Source organism: Gopherus flavomarginatus, chromosome 7 (assembly GCF_025201925.1).
Source record: "Gopherus flavomarginatus isolate rGopFla2 chromosome 7, rGopFla2.mat.asm, whole genome shotgun sequence".
In the NCBI taxonomy this organism is placed as follows: domain Eukaryota; kingdom Metazoa; phylum Chordata; order Testudines; family Testudinidae; genus Gopherus; species Gopherus flavomarginatus.
In genome coordinates this window covers 62797849-62818381 of record NC_066623.1, presented here as the reverse complement: position 1 = coordinate 62818381, position 20533 = coordinate 62797849, and the positions used below count along the sequence as shown (strand labels likewise).

General features: G+C 43.9%; 1 protein-coding gene across 1 annotated transcript in view; it reads left to right on the top strand.

Annotated features, from left to right (window-relative positions):
• The window catches only part of NIBAN1 (niban apoptosis regulator 1), a 118596-nt gene that overhangs the window by 38638 nt on the left and 59425 nt on the right, over positions 1 to 20533 (top strand). Inside the window, exons 2-3 of the mRNA XM_050961387.1 lie at positions 17575 to 17705; positions 19913 to 20044. Of these exons, the coding sequence (XP_050817344.1) occupies positions 17575 to 17705; positions 19913 to 20044 (263 nt within the window). The remainder of the gene's footprint in view (positions 1 to 17574; positions 17706 to 19912; positions 20045 to 20533) is intronic.

The window sequence follows — 20533 nt, the reverse complement described above, 5'->3', positions numbered from 1 at the left end:
AATGGAAGAAGCACAAGCTAAGGAAAAAGAATGGTCCTGGAGAGTGGAGACCAACTGATAGATGTGCCAGTGGTATAGGGTCTTGCAACATTGGAATACTACCTGTGGTGAGATGGCTATTTCGGTTAAATGTTGTCCACTTAAGTAGACATTATGTCAGTCTTCTGAGTGCCTCCTGCTGCTATGTTTAAAAAACAGCAACACCGCATTAATGGAAAGCTAGTGTCCAGATGAAGCAGAGGTTGTCTGTCAAATATAAAACAGTTTTAAAGTGAGCGTAAATATAATCTGTGCCCACTTGAAGGTCATTTGGAAAGCAGTCTGAGTGTAAATGAGAATCAGGCCTAAGAGGTGTTATGGTGTCAAATCCTGCATCACTGTCAAATCCTGCATCACTGTTCTGTGAAGATGACTATTTCTATTAATATCAAATCACTGATATGGAAGATTTTTAATTCATTCTGATTCATTCTATCTCATGGATATTGGTGCAGAAAAGTGACATCTGCTTGCAGTTTCATTATTAAAGGGGAGGATAGAAGACATGTAATTTAAGGGCTGTTGCAGTGTTGGCTCACATTTCTAGAACTTGATATCAACATCTCTTTACAATGTTTTTAGTACTTGCTACAACTTGGCAGTAATGAGCCTGACAGCCTGTTCACTTTCAATTAGAGTGAGCCATCACTGTATTGTAGAGCAAGCATAATCCGTTGTTGTTCCCCAGGAGTTGGACTGGATTAATTTATAGGTCTTTTTTAATCTAAAAGTTTGCTGATACCAGGAAATACCGTATATAAATAAAAGATTCTCAGACCCCAGGCCTGTAGAATTTGACCTTGATTAGTTGTTTACAAGCAGAACATAGTGATTCTAACCCTGTTACCAATAAAGAACATACATTTCAACAACTTTCAAGACAGACTACCTCTTTTACAGCTGTAATAAACAATAATAAATAAAATTGGGTTTAAGAGAAAGGGATGTTTTGCATGAATAAAAACTGCCAAATTTGGACAACCCATGAAGTGCTAGTCTACTCTGAACAGACACTCAATGACAATACTGTAGTGAGACTCTTTGTTCATGTCTGTCAATTATTTCCATATCATAAATTAATTTAATAAATAAAAAGCAGAGGGTTTTTTGAGTGCGAGTCTTGCAAACTCAACTAGGGATATGAAAGGTAATCTGCTCACATTTCATCACCAGTACTAAAGGTTCTGCAAACCAACTTGCTCACTCTCTGGCAGCTTGCCTGTGCAGTGCTAAAAGGAACAAAAAGTGACGAAACTTACTGTTCTCACTTTAATGAGCAGGAATGGCTACATGTACCCAAGAAGCAGATCTGCTGAGTAAAAAGGTGCCACTCTTATGCACTTTAAAGTGCAGTTTTGCTGTGCTAATGTTGAATTCCGTCCCCTAAGGGTTAACATTCAGATTTTTCCAATAGCTGCCTTCAGCTGTATGCCCCAGTCATACGTGCGTACAACTAAGGAAGAACAGCCAATACTTTTGCTTGCGTTTATTGGCTCTTTCCTGCTATAGATGAGGCAGAGTTATTGTTTTGCTTTCAGAGCTATTTATACCCTTCTTTGTGTGTGTGTGTAATACTTATCTGGCAAGGGGGGCCACCCATCTGCCTCTCACTGGACAAGGTTGCACAGATGCAGTGGGAAGAGAGTGACCCACATGGTGACAGTGTACATGAAGAGGTACATGTCTGAGAGAGTGCATGTATTAAGAGAGTAGATTAATCAACTGGAGATGAATGAGTCACAGAGAGACATAATATATTGGTGTCCCAGATCTCTCACAGAAGTGGAGTATGTAGGAAAGGGGACTAGTCACCAGCAGTACCCGCTTACCCCTTCAGTCTTGCTTTTATTAAGGGAGGAGGAAGGAAGACCCTAGTAATTGCCCTTGGAATATGCCCTGGTTTGGAACCTGGTAGTGCATTTGACCTCCTGTGTATCTTTAAATGTATAGTTTAGTGGGCTGTGGTCAGGACTAGTAGCCTGGAACTCCAGAGTTCTAATTCCAGCTCTCTTACGTGGACTTTTTCTGTGACCTGGGGCAAATTATTTCACCTGTATGCATGAGTTTCCCCAAAACTGGAGTAGGGGAAATAATACTTATATCACATGTGTGACCAGATGAGTTGTGAAGGCTCATTCATTAAGTTTTCTTAGTGACCTCCAAAACTCTCTCTCTTAATCTGGACTAAGATGCAGTACAACAAAAATCCTCTGACTCTATTTCATCAGCACTTTCATTTCTGGCTGTGATGAGATCCAGATCAGCCAGTTGCTGTGATGTAAAGTTTGTTATCCATCCTGATTAAAGCGCTCATGATTCGGAACTATGCAAGAGGATGTAGGCATCAATAACAAAATAAGTGTCCCTCAAATTTCTTTCCAAATGTCTTCCTGTCTGCTACCACCTCATTGTTACAAAACTGATTGCCAATGTGCAAAAAGCGAGGCAGGCATGCTCTCCATCTCAATGACTTTGCTTGTGGTGCTGCTAATTTTGGATGATATTAAAATATATTACCCCAAGCACCCTAGATCTATGAAAGTTAGAATAAATAACTTGTGGATGAAGTTCAAGTGAATGTCAAGCTTCTTAACAAAGAGGTAACATGAAAGTATTTGGAGTTTTATTGTTTTGATCTGATTGCTGATGAACCTATTCTCCAGAGCAATCACACATAGATTTTAGTGGACATTACGAAAGAGAACTTTTGAGTTTCTGTTAACTTAATAATGACTAAGACTAGATCAAAGAACTGGCCTATCCTTTCTGCGGACTCCAATGGAGAGTCCCCATGGTCCTTATGACTCCTGCATGAGGGAGATGGAGAAGAATGTGCCCCCAGGAATCAGAGCTGGCTCCTGCTTTTTTGCCGCTCCAAGCAGCGGGGAAAAAAAAAAGATAAAGCCGTGAGGGACCTGCCGCCAAATTGCCACCCCTTTCAATTGGCCGCCCCAAGCACCTGCTTCCTGTGTTGGACCCTGGAGCCGGCCCTGCCAGGAATCACTCTAGGAGTTTGCTCCCAGAAGAAATCTAATCTAGGAAATATATGAGCCAGTTTTGTGCCCCACAGATTTGGTCAAATAGGTCATATTCAGGCTTAATCTGCTACTTCAAGATCTACCTTTTAAATCACAGCCTGTTTTTGACCTTCATCCTCCTTAGAGTTAGAGAGGGGTCACTTACCCCAGCTGCAGTCTGTACTCTCTAGTCTAGTGTTCATAGTGAAATGTGAACTGCTCAGGAAGTTATATGAAAAGTACATTAGGAGGAGATTCTACTTTGATTTCTGTTCCGTGCAACCCTATTGAAACTCCCGTGATAACACAAGGGTGTAGCTCAATGTAAAATTTAGCCTATCACAAAATTATGAATCCATTAAACAGACTCTTATGAAATATCTTCACATTGAAGTAAAATTGTAGAAATCACATAGGAATAGGTTAAATGGCAAATTTAGATGGAAAATTAAGAACTTGAACAGAAACTGTCATTTTCTTTCACTCTCCTCTGCTGGAGCAGAGGCATTAAAAGGGGGAATAAAAAGGTCAAATTTACATAAACATTCTGAACTATTTTGCTTTGCCCATGAAACCCAAAGAACAGCTTTGCTTCTGGAGGAGCACAAATTCTATGTCAAAGTCTTAAAATAAATGGCAATATTTCACCAGAAATTCTGTTTCTGCACAGAAAACAGATGACTTTCACACATTCTAGTAGAGCACATTGGCTAACAGTCTCCAGGATTTCTTAATGTTTAGACATATGAAGAGAATTATTTGGGACCTATTTCAAATTACTCTCCCTCACATGGATTCTACGCTGCAGTGACTGATTGGAGTTACATCAGTGCAAAACCCACATTAAGATTGATTTGGGCTACAGACTTTTTCTCTGATGTAACTATACTGTTGCAAATTCTTAACATGAACATTTGTGTTAATGCAAAACAGGGATTGCACTAGTGCAACTTGCCTTGGCAACTTACTGGGGGCGAGCCCCACTGTACACTGGTTCAACACGTCTCTGTTGGGGGTTTGCACTAGTGTAGCTTTTCTGGTTTAGCTCCAGCTGTGGAAACAAATCTGCATAGGGATAGCTTCAGTGAGATCAGAACTATACCATTTCTCTCTGCCACCTCTTGTTCATAATAAAAGGTAAATTAGAGTTAGAGTGTTACAGGAATATTCTCTTTATAAATGAAGATGAGAGTTACTTTAAAACTAGGTCGTGTTTCTAATTATAACAAAAGGAAGAACTGTTTGTAGATGTGATAGGGAATGCTTAGGAAAAAGCACAGAGGCTCTCAGACTTAAAAAGACACCATTTCCAGATGACATCTTGTGTATATTACACTGCAAAATCCCTGTGGAAAATGGGAAAGCATTAGACAACTTTCAGCTTTTAGTGTAGAATGTATCTCAGAGGACTGGAAGAAGGCAGACATTACAAAAGCAGCTGACGATATCCTATGAATTAACTCCTTTCACAGGTTTCCTGATTACCTTAAAGCAGGGGTCCCCAACACGGTGTCCGCAGGCACCATGGCGCCTCCTGGGGCATCTAAGTGCGCCCACGTACTGGCCGGCGGACGAGCATCTGCCAAAATGCTGTTGACAAGCTGCGTCATCCAGAGGTGTTGCTGCTGAAATACTGCTGATTTTCTGCGGTATTTCGGCGGCAACGCCTCTGGATGATTCTGCTTGTTGGTGGCATTTCGGTGGCGACGCTTATTGACGTTTCCGCTTGTCGGTGGAATTTTGGCAGATGCTCATCTGCCGCCACAGTCCTCCGTGGCTCGTCGTCTGGCGCCTGCCAGATGAAAAAAGTTGGGGACTACTGCCTTAAGGAATTCACTAAATGTGACATAGGAAGATCCTAGTGAACCTAAGTACAGTTCAAGTAATGTCAGTGTCTCTTCCCTGGAGATGGTCCCTCCACATCAGGATTGGGTCATGCTGGCATGACAGTCAGGGGGAACTTGTACAGCTGTTGTCCATCCATGCCCCACCACCACATCTTTGCCATGCTCCAGGAGTTCGGGATGCCAGAGAACTGTACGAGGGGTGCAGCACCACCATCCAATCGATCAAAAGGGAGACCGCCGAGATCCCAATGGAGCGGAGTAAAACAGGGCTGTCCCCTCAGCCCCATCATCTTTAACCTTGCCATGTAGCCGTTGCTGCAGGTGATCTCCAATGGCCCAGATGGCTTCAACCTCCTCAGTGAGAGGGTGAGCATCCTGGCTTATGCGGACAACCTGGTCCTGACCGCATACGACCCACAAGCCTCCAAGGTAAGCTAGACGCCACCAGTCGAGCTGCTGACTGGGGCTCCACTTCAATGCGAAGAAGTGCACAACTCTGCACATGGACGGCTGGAAAAGGGACTCGGTGCAGGTGACAGGGTTCCAGATCCAGGGTGAACCCATCATCCCCCTGGTAGAGGGGCAGGCATACCAGCACCTGGGCACGCTGACTGGTTTCCATGTCCGGCAGACACCCGAGGACACCATCCAGGGGATCCTGCAGGACATCGCCAAGATTGACGCCTCCCTGCTGGCACTGTGGCAGAAGATAAACACCCTGCACCTTCCTGATCCTACCTAATCCTACGCATCTCGTTCATCCTAAGGCAATCCGCCATAGTGAAGGTGCCCCTCAAAAAGGCAGACAAGATCATCCGGCAGCTGGTGAAGAAGTGGCTGTTCCTTCCCCAGAGAGCCAGCAACAAGCTGGTCTACATTGCCCGCAGGCACGGAGGTGCCAACGTCCCCCACATGGGTGACCTGTGCGACGTTGTGGTGATCACCCATGCCTTCCGCCTGCTGACATGTCCTGACGCCACAGTAAGGAACATCACGGCGAACGCTCTGTGTGACGTGAAAGAGAAGCAGATCGGTAGAGCCACCTCCAACCAAGACATCTCTACCTTCCTGAGCGACTCCCCTGGATGGGGAATTCGTATGGGATGAGTGCAACATCGCTTTGCTGTGCTCCGTCACTCGCAACACCACACGTCCCCTGGGGAAGCGCATTGGCTACCGCTGGGATTGGTGCGAGGAGTGCCAGGAGCTGGGAGTCCTGGTGCTGCAGATCAGGTCAGATGACAACACCATCGTCACCCTGAGCACCAGAGGCTTGCTGGAGAAGACCCTGAAGGCCACCGTCCACTTCGCTGTACATGGAAACCCTGAACTGTAAACCGGACCAGGGTAAAGACTTCGAGTTTACCAGCAAGTGGAATGCCAGCAACCACTTCCTCACCAGGGGCAGCTTCACCCATTTTCCTGACTGGCGGTTCATCCACCGTGCCCGCTCAATGGAGCCATCCGCCATAGGAACTAAGACAAGCGTTGCAGGAAATACGGCTACTCTGAGACCCTGACCCACTCCAACAAGACCCTGCAGTCCTGTGCAGCTGCAAACCCCACTCCAGAGCCTGAAAGCTGTGCCACAACGCCATCCAGAACTGCCTGGTGAAAGCCATTGCACCACACCTGGGGGAGATTAATATTGTGAAGAAGCGGGAAACAATTGGTATAAGTAAATGGAGTCTTTTAAGCTGGGAGAAACAAGTGCTATTAAAATACTAAACGGGTTGGTGCAGGTGTAAAGAATGGGCTAAAAGTTTTGGATTTAAATAAGAGCCATCGAAAGTTCAAGCCCAAACCAAAGTTTTTCTGACCTTCAACAAAGTTTGGCTAATATTTGTTCTTTTCATGGACTTCCAAGTTATAGACAGAAATGGAAAGGTTGAAATAACAGGTTCTTGCAATATTTCTAGCTTAACTGGAAGAGACAAGTATTACCCAAAATATTGCAGCATAGCCTATTTTAATGAGATTTCTTTTCCAGTTTTGAAGACTGATGAGATTCAGGCAAGCATCCAATCTTTTGGATGTTTATCTGAACCTAGAACTAAATTCGCCAGGGGCATAGGGAGAATTTGACCCCTAATACAAGCTCTGAAATTAGAGAAGGAGGGTATAAATCCATGGATATAGGTAACATTAAAGCTCATCATTTGACCTCATCTGTATCACATTAGGGTGCTGTGGTGGTTTCAGAGCTTAGATATTGTTTAAAAAATGTATTCCCAATGCTAGCTGTATTGATGGCAGGCAAATACTACACAGTTTTTAACTTTAACTGTTCCTATTCCTATTTTGTCACCTTAGTTATCTTCTCTTAATTTTCTTTTATTGGTTTTGACACTTTCATCATGGGATACTGCTTCTTTCTCAACTTTTTACAGTGATAACTTTAGTGGCACTCAGAGTATGCAGTGCTCATTGTTTCAGACATGTATTTTTGTCTGGGATTTGCGTTGTTAAAGTAAACATTTTTCTCAGTTTTTTGCAGACTGAGGCCTGGTCTACACTATGCGTTTATACCGAATTTAGCAGAGTTAAACTGATTTAACCCTGCACCCGTCCACACAACGAAGCCCTTTATATCGATATAAATTGCTCTTAAAACCAATTTCTGTACTCCTCCCCGACGAGGGGAGTAGCGCTGAAATTGGTATTACCATGTCGGATTAGGGTTAGTTTGGCCGCAATTCGACGGTATTGACCTCCGGGCGGTATCCCACAGTGCACCATTGTGACTGCTCTGGAAAGCCATCTGAACTTGGATGCACTGGCCAGGTAGACAGGAAAAGCCCCGCGAACTTTGAATTTCATTTCCTGTTTGGCCAGCGTGGAGAGCTCACCAGCACAGGTGACCACGCAGAGCTCATCAGCACAGGTAACAATGCAGTCTCTTGAGAATCAAAAAAGAGCTCCGGCATGGACCGCATGGGAGGTACTGGATCTGATCGCTGTATGGGGAGAGGATTCCTTGCTAACAGAACTCTGTTCCAAAAGACGAAATGAAAAAACATTTGAAAAAATTCCCAAGGCCATGATGCAGAGAGGCCACACCAGGGACTCAGTACAGTGCCGTGTGAAAGTTAAGGAGCTCAGACAAGCTTACCAGAAAACATGCCGCTTCTATGCTGAGCTGCATGCAATTCTCGGGGGGTCCGCCACTGGTACCCCACCCCTGTCCGTGGATTCTGAGGTGGGGGTGGTAATCTCAGCCATGGCTGAGGATTCTGCGGATGAAGAAGATGAGGAGGAGGAAGAGGAGGACGAGCTTGCAGAGAGCACACAGCACTCCATTCTCCCCAATAGCCAGGAGCTTTTTCTCACCCTGACGGAATTATCCTCCCAGCCCTCCCAAGCCACTAGCCCAGACAATGAAGCCATGGAAGGACCTCTGGTGAGTGTACCTTTGTAAATATAAAACACGGTTTAAAAGGAAGTGTTTTTTAATGATTAATTTGCCCTGAGGACTTGGGATGCATTCGCAGCCAGTACAGTTACTGGAAAAGTCTGTTAACATGTCTGGGGATGGAGCGGAAATCCTCCAGGGACTTCTCCATGAAGCTCTCCTGGAGGTACTCCAAAAGCCTTTGCAGAAGGTTTCTGGGCAGGGCAGCCTTATTCCGTCCTCCATGGTAGGACACTTGACCACGCCATGCATGTAGCAAGTAATCTGGTATCATTGCATGACAAAGCCTAGCTGCATATGGTCCCGGTGTTTGCTGGCATTGAAGCAACATCCGTTCTTTATCTCTCTCTGTTATCCTCAGGAGAGTGATATCATTCATGGTAACCTGGTTGAAATTCCGGAATTTAATTAAGGGGACAGAGATGGCCATTCCTACTGGGCTGTTTGCCTGTTGCTTAAAAGACATCCTTCCTTGCAGGTAGCCAAGCAGGGGGAAGGGGGGCAGGTGATTGGCGCTGAGCTTTTTCACGTTTGGCTAGCAGGGATCTTCCCTGCTACCAGCCACGCGGTGGGGAAGGGGAGGGGGGTGTTTAGCAGTGATCTTCCATGATACCAGCAACACGGTGGGAGGAGGGGTAAAGCGATCATCCCAGAGAATTGGATGGAGGAGTGGTTTCTGCTGCTGCATGTTAACAGGAAAGAAGCAGCACTGAACGGGCTTTGCTTGCTATTTGGTAAAGGAGGGCGCTGGATATAAGAAGTCTGCAGAAGCTGAAAGACAATGGCTTACCATGGCTGCATGCAAGCCAAATTCTGCCGCCCGGACCTGCGTCTGTGAGATCTGTAACACCAGAGCCGCAGGCACTCAATATTAAGATGCAAAATGCGAACTTGTAGTCAAATCACGTATACTATGTAAGGTGAATAGTGTTGTTCACCGTGAAAGAGTATAAGCATTGTTCTATAAAATGTATCTTTTAAAATACTTCTCTCTCTTTTTTCCCTCCCTCATGCAGCTGCAAATTTTTCAAGCCTCCCTACTCCATCCCGAAGGCTATCTCAGATAAGGCGGTGGAAAAAAAAGACGCAAGACGAAATGTTCTCGGAAATCATGGAAGTGACCTGCAATGAAAGAGCTCATCTGAATGAGTGGAAGGACGTGGTATCATATTACAGGAAAGATGCCAGTAACCGTGAGAACAGGAGGGACACTCGAGATGAGAGGTGGCGGCAGGAAGATCAGCGGTGGCTGGATGCAACTCTGGGGCTGCTGCGTGATCAAACTGACATGCTCCGGTGTCTGGTGGAGCTTCAGGAACAGCAGCAGGATCACAAAGTGCCGCTGCAGCCCCTGTATAACCACCCTCACCATGTTCCACATCCTCCTCACCCAGAAGTGTAAGAACGCGTGGGGGGAGGCTCCGTGCACCCGCCCACTCCACCCCCGTGGACAGCCCAACCAAAAGGCTGTCATTACTTTGAAATTTTTTTAGTGGCCTTTTCCTTCCCTCCTATCCTCCTCCCAAACCACACCTGGGCTACCTTGTCAATTCTCTCCCTCTTTTTATAATGAATTAATAAAGAATACATGATTTTTAAATGATAGTGACTTTATTTCCTTAAGCAAGCTGTAATCGAAGGGGGAGGGTGGGTTGTTTACAGGGAATAAGTCAGGGTTGGGGTTAATCAAGGGGAAACAAACACAGCAGTCAGACCGTACCCTGGCCCGTGATGAAACTCGTTTTCAAAGCTTCTCTGATGCGCACCGCTTCCTGGTGTGCTCTTCTAATCGCCCTGGTGTCTGGCTGCGCATATTCAGCGGCCAGGTGATTTGCCTCAGCCTTCCACCCCGCCATAAAGGTCTCCCCCTTACTCTCACAGAGATTGTGGAGCACACAGCAAGCAGCAATAACAATGGGGACATTGGTTTGGCTGAGGTCTGATCGAGTCAGTAATGTGCACCAGCGTGCCTTTAAATGGCCAAATGCACATTCTACGACCATTCTGCACTTGCTCAGCCTGTAGCTGAATAACTCCTGACTACTGTCCAGGCTGCCTGTGTATGGCTTCATGAGCCATGGCATCAAGGGGTAGGCTGGGTTCCCCAGGATAACTACAGGCATTTCAACATCCCCAACTGTTGTTTTCTGGTCTGGGAAGTAATTCCCTTGCTGCAGCCGTTTAAACAGAGTAGTGTTCCTGAAGACCTGAGCGTCATGAACCCTTCCTGGCCATCCCACGTGGATGTCGGTGAAACGTCCCTTGTGATCCACCAGTGCTTGCAGCACCATTGAAAAGTACCCCTTGCGGTTTACATACTGGGTGCCCTGATGCTCCAGTGTCAAGATAGGGATATGAGTTCCATCTATCGCCCCACCACAGTTAGGGAATCCCATTGCAGCAAAGCCATCCACTATGACCTGCACATTTCCCAGAGTCACAACTTTTCGTAGCACTAGCTTAATGATTGCTTTGACTACTTGCATCACAGCAGCCCCCATAGTAGATTTTCCCACTCCAAATTGATTCCCGACTGACTGGTAGCTGTCTGGCGTTGCAAGCTTCCAGAGGGCTATTGCCACTTGCTTCTCAACTGTGAGGGCTGCTCTCATCTTGGTATTCTGGCATTTCAGGGCAGGGGAAAGCAAGTAACAAAGTTCCATGAAAGTGCCCTTACACATGTGAAAGTTTCGCAGCCACTGAGAATCGTCCCAAACCTGCAAAACTATGTGGTCCCACCAGTCTGTGCTTGTTTCCCGGGCCCAAAATCAGCGTTCAATGGCTAGGACCTGCCCCATTACCAGCAGGATCTGCAAAGCACAGGGGCCCGCAGTTTGAGAGAATTCTGTGTCCATGTCCTCATCACTCTTGTCGCTGCGCTGCCGTAGCCACCTCCTCCTCGCCTGGTTTTGCAGGTCCTCGTTCAGCATAGACTGCACGAGAATGCGCGAGGTGTTTACAACATCCATGATTGCTGTCTTGATCTGAGCAGGGTCCATGCTAGCTGTGCTGTGACGTTTGTACAGTTCACCCAGGAAAAAAGGTGCGAAACGGTTGTCTGCTGCTTTCACGGAGGGAGGGGTGAGGCTGTACCCAGAACTACCCGCGACAATGTTTTTTGCCCCATCAGGCACTGGGATCTCAACCCAGAATTCCAAGGGGCGGGGGAGACTGCGGGAACTATGGGATAGCTATGGGATAGCTACCCACAGTGCGACGCTCCGGAAATCGACACCAGCCTCGGTACATTGATGCACATCGCTGAATTAATGTGCTTAGTGTGGCCGCATGCACTCGACTTTATACAATCTGTTTTAAAAAACGGTTTCTGTAAAATCGGTATAATCCCATAGTGTAGACATACCCTGAGAACCATACGAGGAATGAAAGAAGGGATTTTCAAAAGTGCCTAAGTGATTTAGGAGCTGACCTCAATGGGAGGTGCTTTAGAATATCCAGCCGAAAAGCTGTAGTGTGTAAAGAAAGCTAATGACACTGGAGATTTCTCCAGTGAAGAGGAAGAAACTTAGTAGCATCTTTAAATCCTGAAGACCAAGTTCTGGCTCTACTTACAAAACGTGTGTGTATTTGTGTAGTGACTCTCTGAATTTTTTTCTTTCTGTGCAAGGCAAATGCAGGCAGAACTGCCTGGATGGGAGAGCAGTGGGGGCTGCTGCAGCTGGTGCTGAAAGGAGCAATATGTGTTACCAAGTTCCTGTTTGCAGGTGTCCTTAGCCTCCAAGCCACCTTACAGCACCTCTAAGGAGTGCTGCTAGGCATGCCAAGCCTTGGTATAGCACTGCAGAGTAAAATCTGCCTGTTCCTACAGAAGTGCAACTGTGGCTGTGGGGAAAAGTTTACCTGCATCTCTTAGCACTCCTAACACATTTTTACTCAGCATGAGACAGAATTTAGCCCTAACTATGGCAACTTATGATTTTTTAGGATATGCAAATTAGAGGGGAGACAATGGCGTGAAAGCCTCCAGGGTAGCCCAGGAGAGATTAATAAGGAAGCAATGAATTTCAGAGAAAAAGCTGTGCTCTATTTAAAGTGCTGTATAACCTGTTTATCTTAATAAAAGCAAGTACATTTAATTTATCTTGGGGAATGAGTTTCAACTATTTGAGCACCTAAGGACATGCTATATACCCTGGTTCAAATTACACACAATTTTCATAAGAGTGTCCAGCACACGATTAACACTTAATATACACCAGACACTCATTTTAGCAAATATCCAAAACATAACCCCAAAGGAAGAAAAAGTTTACAAGATGAGGTAGGGTGCTTTGTTAAAATGTGTTCAGCTAATAAATTAATAAATTTGTAGAGTGAGTTCTCAAAGTGTCACGGTTTTGTTAAAGCACCATGGACAGAATGGGGTGTCTTGAGTTTGAGGAGGAATTCTGATAACACAAAGGAGAACTCTTCAGCTTCCATTCCAACTTCCTGGATTTTGATGGTGCTTATTCTCTTGTTGGATTCTGAAATCCAAACCAATTAGCTGATGATGGATGGAAAGAAAAAGAAGGGTTTGGATTAAAAAAAATTCCAAGAACCCATCATCTGCTCCACTGAGAATAACAAACTGCAGATGTAAGGAAATTAAAAGAGCATATTTAAGAAAGAAAAGAAACCACCTTTCATTAGCTGAGAATTCTAGATCCGTCCCTGCCTCAAAGGAATCACCAATATATGTTTCTAATACAGTGGCATTTGTTCTTGTTCTTAAAGATATATTGTTGTTTGCCTTTAAGGCTTTGCAACACAAAAGAGCAAATGCAGGCTCTCTTTTGTGAAGTGAATCCTGAAGACTTGTGCAACCTTAGCAGAGTTTATTCTCCATGATGTAAATCTTCAATGAAGGAAAAACATCCATCTGTGCAGAATATTGTCATCCAAATTGTGTAGAAAATCCCTCAACCTCCATGGCTGACATTTGTTCTTGTTTGTAAATTCAGCTTTGATTAATCTTCCATTGATTAGTCTTCTATATCGCATTCTGTTAGGATAAACATTATTCTGGAAAAGTTAGGTTTTCAAAGCACATTTCATTTGTAAAGGCTGGTGTTGCAGTGTAGCCAAACAAACCAAGTGGGAAACTTTTTTCTGCTTGATATAAACAACTCCAAAAGAGAAAGAAGCACTAAGGGTATGGCTACACTTGCAGCTGTACAGCGCTGTGAGTTAAACCTGTCTTCGTACAGCTGAGATGGGAAAGCGCTGCAGTCTGTCCACACTGACAGCTGCCAGCGCACTGTCACAGCCACATTTGTAGCATTTGCAGTGGCATTGGGAGTGGTGCATTATGGGCAGCTATCCCAGCGTTCAAGTGGCTTCAACGTGCTTTTCAAAAGGGGGTGGGTGGGGTGGAGTGTGACAGGGAGCGTGGGGGGAGAGAGAGTGGATTTTTGGAGTGCGGACACTGTGTCAGCACCCTGCCTTGCAAGTTCTGAACCTCCTCCACCCCTCTCTCAGTCACTGAAAGCAAACAGCAGCTGTTTGTTTTTTCTCACAGACCAGATAAGCAGCCCCTCCCCAAAATGGACCCTTCCCCCTCCCCCTGCGCCACCTCTCTCTTCAAGCAAACATTAGCTGTGCGCTTTCCAAAGGGAACCCCCCTGCCTGCCTCTGCTCATTCACAGCAAACAGTAGCTGTGTTTGTTTTTTTGATAAGCAGCTCCCAAACCCGGAGTTCAGAACAAAACAAAGAGAGGCATCACAACAAAACAAGGAGAGGAACCTTCACTTAAAAGGATTATGAGGCGTTTCCGGAGGTCAATCACTGCGTAATAATGTTACTCCCCATTTACACTGGAGCACCAGCATCTCAGCCACTCCACAGCAACTGTTAATCCTCTCGGGGAGGTGGAGTACCTGCAGTGCTGTAGCCACGGAGATACAGCGCTGTATGTGCCTTGCCAATGTGGATGGGGAGTGAGTTACAGTGCTGTGGGTGGCTTTATTGCGCTGTAACTCTCAAATGTAGCCAAGGCCTAAATTTGAGAAAGAACTTGGGGAACTTGTTCCTTAAGTATTCTGATAATGCTGAGAAAACAAAGTGGCTTGATCTGTATTTATACCACAGTATCATTTCATAGGAAGGGTTACCCTTTACTTGTACTTCAATCATTTATATTTTCAGATAACACAGTCTTGTTGTGAACAAACTAAAAAAGTTAACATGAACAGTACATCTAGTCCTACTCCCACTGAAGCTGGTGTCAAGACTCCCATTCATTTGAGTGGTGCAGGATCAAGTTCTAATTTAGTCTGAGATTCTGAATGACACTTGAATATTCTCTTCTCTTTTATTATTATGAGGAGAATATTCTAGCATAATGACAACATATGACAAGTGGTGCAGAAGTGGAAATATGGTAATTTCTCATTGGTTAATGTTGCAATTGATTATATCATGCCTCATACATATCGCAGATATAGAAGAAATATATGACATAATCTTTATATGATAAATTGGATTAATCCTAGATCTTTGGCTGCCTCACATGCATCTGGCCTACTAATTCATCTCTGCTTTGTATACACCAAACCTCTGAACCACTTCAGTCACTGTTGAAAAGATCTCCCAAACACAGCCTGTTGGAGGGAGATTTACTATTTTCTCCCCAGAGGTAGAACTTATTCCCTTACTTTCATAAGTGCTGGAACTAGGGGTGCTGGGAGTGCTGCTTCACCCCCTAGCTTGAAGTGGTTTCCATCATATACAGGGTTTACAGTTTGATTCAATAGCTCTCAGCACCCCCACTATACAAATTGTTTCAGCACCCCTGCTTACTTTCTTCTGTCCCCCTGAAAAAATTACTAGTCCAAGATGCAGACTGGTAGATTTAAGGTCCAGTATCTTAGACCCTCTGTGACAGAGCAACTTGACATTGGAAGTTTGGAGTCTCAGAGAAGGAAAAAAATAAGTTTTTAACAAGCAGGGCTTATTCCCCTATTTGTTTATTAGGCCTCCAGTCTAGGTGAGTCAGGGCTCTCCTTTCATGCCCGTGTAACCAGGCTAAGACGGTACAGTTTCAGGAAAAAGACTATGAAGCAGTCTATGACTATGACTATGAACTACCCCCCCCAACCGCCTTAGCAGAAAGTTTTATGTGACTTGCAACTAGCTGAAAATAAAATTGCCAAAGCAGGAGTGTTTGGGTTTTTTTATGTCTGTACATGCTCTGAGAGAGAAAGAACTACCTTAGGTTCTATGCAAGAATCGAGAAATTAACTGGATCTAGGCATATAGGACAGAATTTTTCCATTTACTCTGGAAAGCCTTTCAGATGGGCTTCTGAGTCTAGAGAGCTGCTGGCCCACAAATACATGAAGGATTAGAAAGGAAGTCAAGGTGGGCTCACTGGATAATGGCTGCTAAATTCAAGTCAGCTCTTGATACCAAGCATCATGTTATAATAACAAAACATCTTTGTGGATGAGATTTTCAAAAGTGCTATGTCCTAGTTTAATTACACTTTCATTGCTGTGGAACTACCATTGACTTCAATGGAAGCAGACCAGACTGTCGTGTTGAACACTTTGCAAGTTCCACCCACTTTGCAGCAGCAGTTTGCCCTGAGCCCCCAGCAGAAAAGCTATTCTGTCCTACAGCAGTGTCAGCCATAGGGAGTTCTGAGACCCATTTGCAGAAGGAAATAAAGTACTCACAAGTGCTAAAATATTAAATCTCACACTTCTAAACATCATAATGTCCCTAACTCCGTCTCTGAAAAATACGGAGATTTTTTTCATCCAATTTATATTTTAAAAAACTCTTGAATTATTTTAAACATCAAAATTAAATGAAAAAATTCTGAGGAGTGCATTCATTTTTTAAAACGTTGTTCCCAACTACAGTGAGACTAAAATAGAGGATGGTGGATGAAGTTTTGTATGGTTATACATTTCCAGTAACAACATATATGTCAAAACTTTTAGAGTACATCCAATCTGCTATAGACTTGTGGCCTGTTCTATAAAATGCAAAGCTGGTAGGAAAAATTCCTATTAACATTTTTTTATGTCAGAATTTGCCAATTTGTCAACATTGAAACCTTTTTGCGGAGATGGTTTGATTTTGAAAAAGTTCTGAGTGGGAACTCTGCCAGCCAATCCACCTGTTGGACTGCTTTTGGAGTCAGGGACCCCAGGGCTCCTAGAGTCTATAGTTCTGGGGCAGTCTGCCATGTGAATTATCCTAGAACCACGGCTCTATTTCCTTTCATGGAGAATCTTGAAATTATTGGATTTTGTTTCAAATTGGAGCTAAACCAAAATTTCAAAATATCAAAATCCTTCACTAAAGGGAGTTAGTTGCCTTTCTCCATCCAGCTCAAATAAATATCTTTGTAACTGAGCCTCCGTAGTATCTCTGAAGAGGCATTGTTGTCTAGCATGCAGACTGAGAGACAGGAGTGCTAGGTTATGTTCCCAGTTCTGCAACTGCCCACTGAGTCATCTTGGGCAAATCATTTAACTTCTGTTTTAGTTTCCTTGTCTATAAAATAGGATAATCTTATTTCCTTCCCTCACAGGAATGTTGAATTTTCATTTATTATTTGTAAAGAGCTTTGAGATTCTCATATAGGAGATTATAGAAGTACAACGTAGCAGTATTGGTGCGGATGATATCTGGAGTCCAAAAGTAACTTAAATCTGTTAAAAAAAAAAAAGTTTCCTCACAGAGTATCTCTGTGTTGTGTTTATGAGACACAGACAATGGCCAAACCTAGAAAGTGTCCTTTTTAAAGGGATTGGAGAAAGGTTTCTGAGCCAGCAATAAAATCTGTGACATGTGACAAAGCTGGCTAATTTGCATGAACATCCCCCAGTATCTTGTATATATCTCTTTTTTGGCTTGAAACCCTTATCTTCCTGCTACGGTACATCGGCTGTTCTGAGACACTATGTCATGAGAATGGTAAGATAGCATCTTATGTTATAGGGAAATACATATTAGTAAGTTTTAAGAAAAAGATTAGGTAGTTATAGTGTATGAATAAGAACAGCATTTGCAGTAGATTGTGTAAAATAACAATTTGGGGCACAAATGGCTCACCAGCTGGAATCAAGAAGAAACTTCCATTGTGTTTACAGTATCACACAGTTGAGTACATTTATGGGTTTCTGGCTTGCTCTGAAGCAATGAGCATTGGCTTCTGTTAGACAGTATGTTGATATGGTTTGTACTGCTATTCCTAAAATGAATATAAATTAAATGTAATTATTCTCATATGTTCTGTTTCAGGGAAAACCGAGGCTGTAATCAAAAACTTCAGCCCACACTACCAACGCCAGTATGCTGTTGCTTTTTGTGAGCACATCCAAAATGAACTGGAACAGCATCGAAACTTCCAGTCTCAATTCCTGAAAACGAAGGTAACAGGAAATCTTGGAGGAATCCTAGATGTTGCCTGATAGCTCTGCCCTGCTAGCACAGAAACAGCCATACCTTATTAGCATAACTATCTTAAATATACACAAAATGCACTCTGAAACTCAAGATTACATCTGTAACCAAAAGAGGCAGAATTTCAGAAGTACCGAACACCCACAACTTCAGTTAAAGTCAGTGAGAACAGCAGATACTCAGGACCTCTGAAAATCAGTGCCAAAGTATCTTAACTGTGACATATATATAAGAAATAAATAATGTATTTCCATTTTCCTTACTTATATTTTTGGCTATTTTTTTAATGGCCTGTAAATTTGGACACAAAACATCTTGAGTGCATCTCTTTTACAGTTAAACCCATGTACGTTTGAAGCTATGGTGTGTGCATGATTGGATAGATCTGTAACAAACTTGCAAGTGCAGTTGCAGTTAGCATCCCAGAACTGTTTTCTTTTTGCACATGGTAAAAATGTTAAAGATGTATATAAATACAACTTCAATTGCTGTGTTTGAGGCCTTTTGAAAATTTGGCTCTGTTTTGTGGTTTAGACATGAAGTAACTTGTATTACCCTTTTAGGGAAGAGAATATTTTGGAATAAGAAAAATACCGATATGAAACATACGTTTCAACAGGGATCAAATTTGGTGTGGAGGGGAGGAATAGTGAGGCTCTGATCACTTGCAAAGTTTTGTAGGTATCTCAGGATAAAGTTGATATGCAATGGTTAAGGCTGCGAGTCTGTCACGGAAGTCACGGATTCCCTGACTTTTCTGTGATCTCCATGACTTCTGCAGCTGGCAGGTGTGACTGACCCCAAGGCCAGTCACACTCCTCCCCACCCCCCATAACAATGGTGGTCCCAGGCTGCCCCCTGCCATCAGTGTTGGTGGCAGTCCTGGGCCGATGGGGCCGTCCCCTGCCAGCATGGAGGTCCCATGCTGCCCCCCCCAACACCAGTGGGTGCCATGGAGCTCCTCCCCCCAGCACCAGCGGGTGCCATGGAGCCCTTCCCCCCAACACCAGTGGGTGCTCTGGAGGCCCCTCCCCCTAGCACCAACAGGCTTCCCGGAGACACCCCAGCCCCCCTCAGCACCAGCAGGTGCTCCAGAGTCTCTCCCTCCAGCACCAGCGGGTGCCCCGGAGGCCCCCGCCCAGCACCAACAGGCATCCCAGAGGCCCCTCCCAGCAACAGTGGGTGCCCCAGATTCCCCCCTCCTGAGCTGCAACTGTGCCCCCGGAGTTCCCCAGAACACCAAAAGTTTAGTCAGGGGTATAGTACAAGTCATAGTCAGGTCACAGGTCTGTGAATTTTTGTTTATTGCCTGTGACCTGCTCATGACTAAATCTGAGCCTTAATTATGGCGGAAGTTTCTGTGGGCGAGTTAGCCAAATCTGTAAACCATGCCTGCATAATTCCATAGGAAAGGCCAGCACTTGTCAAACTAATTCATGGAATAATCTAAAGAAGCATGCATGTACGGTTTTGATAAGGGAAGGAAATTCAGAGCAGTTGACCATAATTGAGAGAAAGGTGCTAGCCTAAGCATTTCACTAGGATTGGCCTGAAATCACAAGTCCTCGCCTTGAGAGGTATGAAACCTCATAGTTTATACTGTTTATGTGGGTTGGCTAGACAAAGAGCCAGCACTCAAACACAAGCATTGCTCTTTGAAAAGATATATATGTAATAGGGACAGCAAAGCCAAAAAAAGTATAATTGAAAGAAACGTGAAATATTTTATGCCGATAGAATTGATTATTTCAATCATAAAGTTAGTCTCCAAAATAAAATGGTCTTTTAACACGTAATGGAGAAGCACCTGGGAACAATGGGCCAGCTCTGCTGTAGAACTGACATCTAAAACAAAAGATAATTAATGAACTTGTTAACATTACCACTATGAAAACTGAAAGGTTAATAAGAACTCCTCTGCCACAGAAATCTAGAAATAAGTTTGGAGAGAATTAGACCCGCTAGCGCCGAATCCTCTGAAGCCATATGAATTCAATCACCTGGGTTGCATCTACTTGATTCAGACAGATGATCCTTACTCTGAATTTCAAGAGAAGGCCCAAAGAACCCCCAAATGGTCCTTACTAATATGCCCTCTGGAAAATGTAGAAGGAAAACCTTCAAAATAGCTGGTATTTGTGCAAAATGCTTTCAAATCTGGTCACTTTCTTTTTAGCCCCCTGTGGAATCTGGGATGATCTTGTTTGAAGCAGAGTTGTTGCATTTTGCTGAAGATCTAAAGAAATGGAAGGAGAGATATATTGTGATCAGAAACGACTATGCAGTGCAGAGCTTTGAGAGCAAAGAGGTAAATCTGCTGTAGGGTGACCAGATGTCTCAGTTTTATAGGGACTATCCTGATATTCGGGCTTTGTCTTATATAGTGTTACCCCTCCATCCTCTGTCCCAGTTTTTCATACTTGCTATCTAGTCACTCTAAGCTTCGCTCTCGCATGTTACTGCTTCCGTGTGGAGTTGGTAACATATGAATGGGTCTGTTGTACCTTATTCTTTCTGTTAGATTTAAAAAAAATTACTGAACTCAATATTCCCAAACTTGTCGATAATCTGAATAGGAGTGGATTCTAGGCTAATGCAGATGCTGTTTTATTATGAATGGATCAAATTCTGTCCTCAGATGAGCAGGTGCAACATCCATTAAGCACTTTTCATCTATCAAACGTTTTGCAAGTATTTACAATTAATCTTCACAACACTTCTGTCTTCCCCATATATATCCATCTATCAACATTTCTAAGGGGTTTATCACTGTAGCACCTAACCAGTGTTTCTGGAA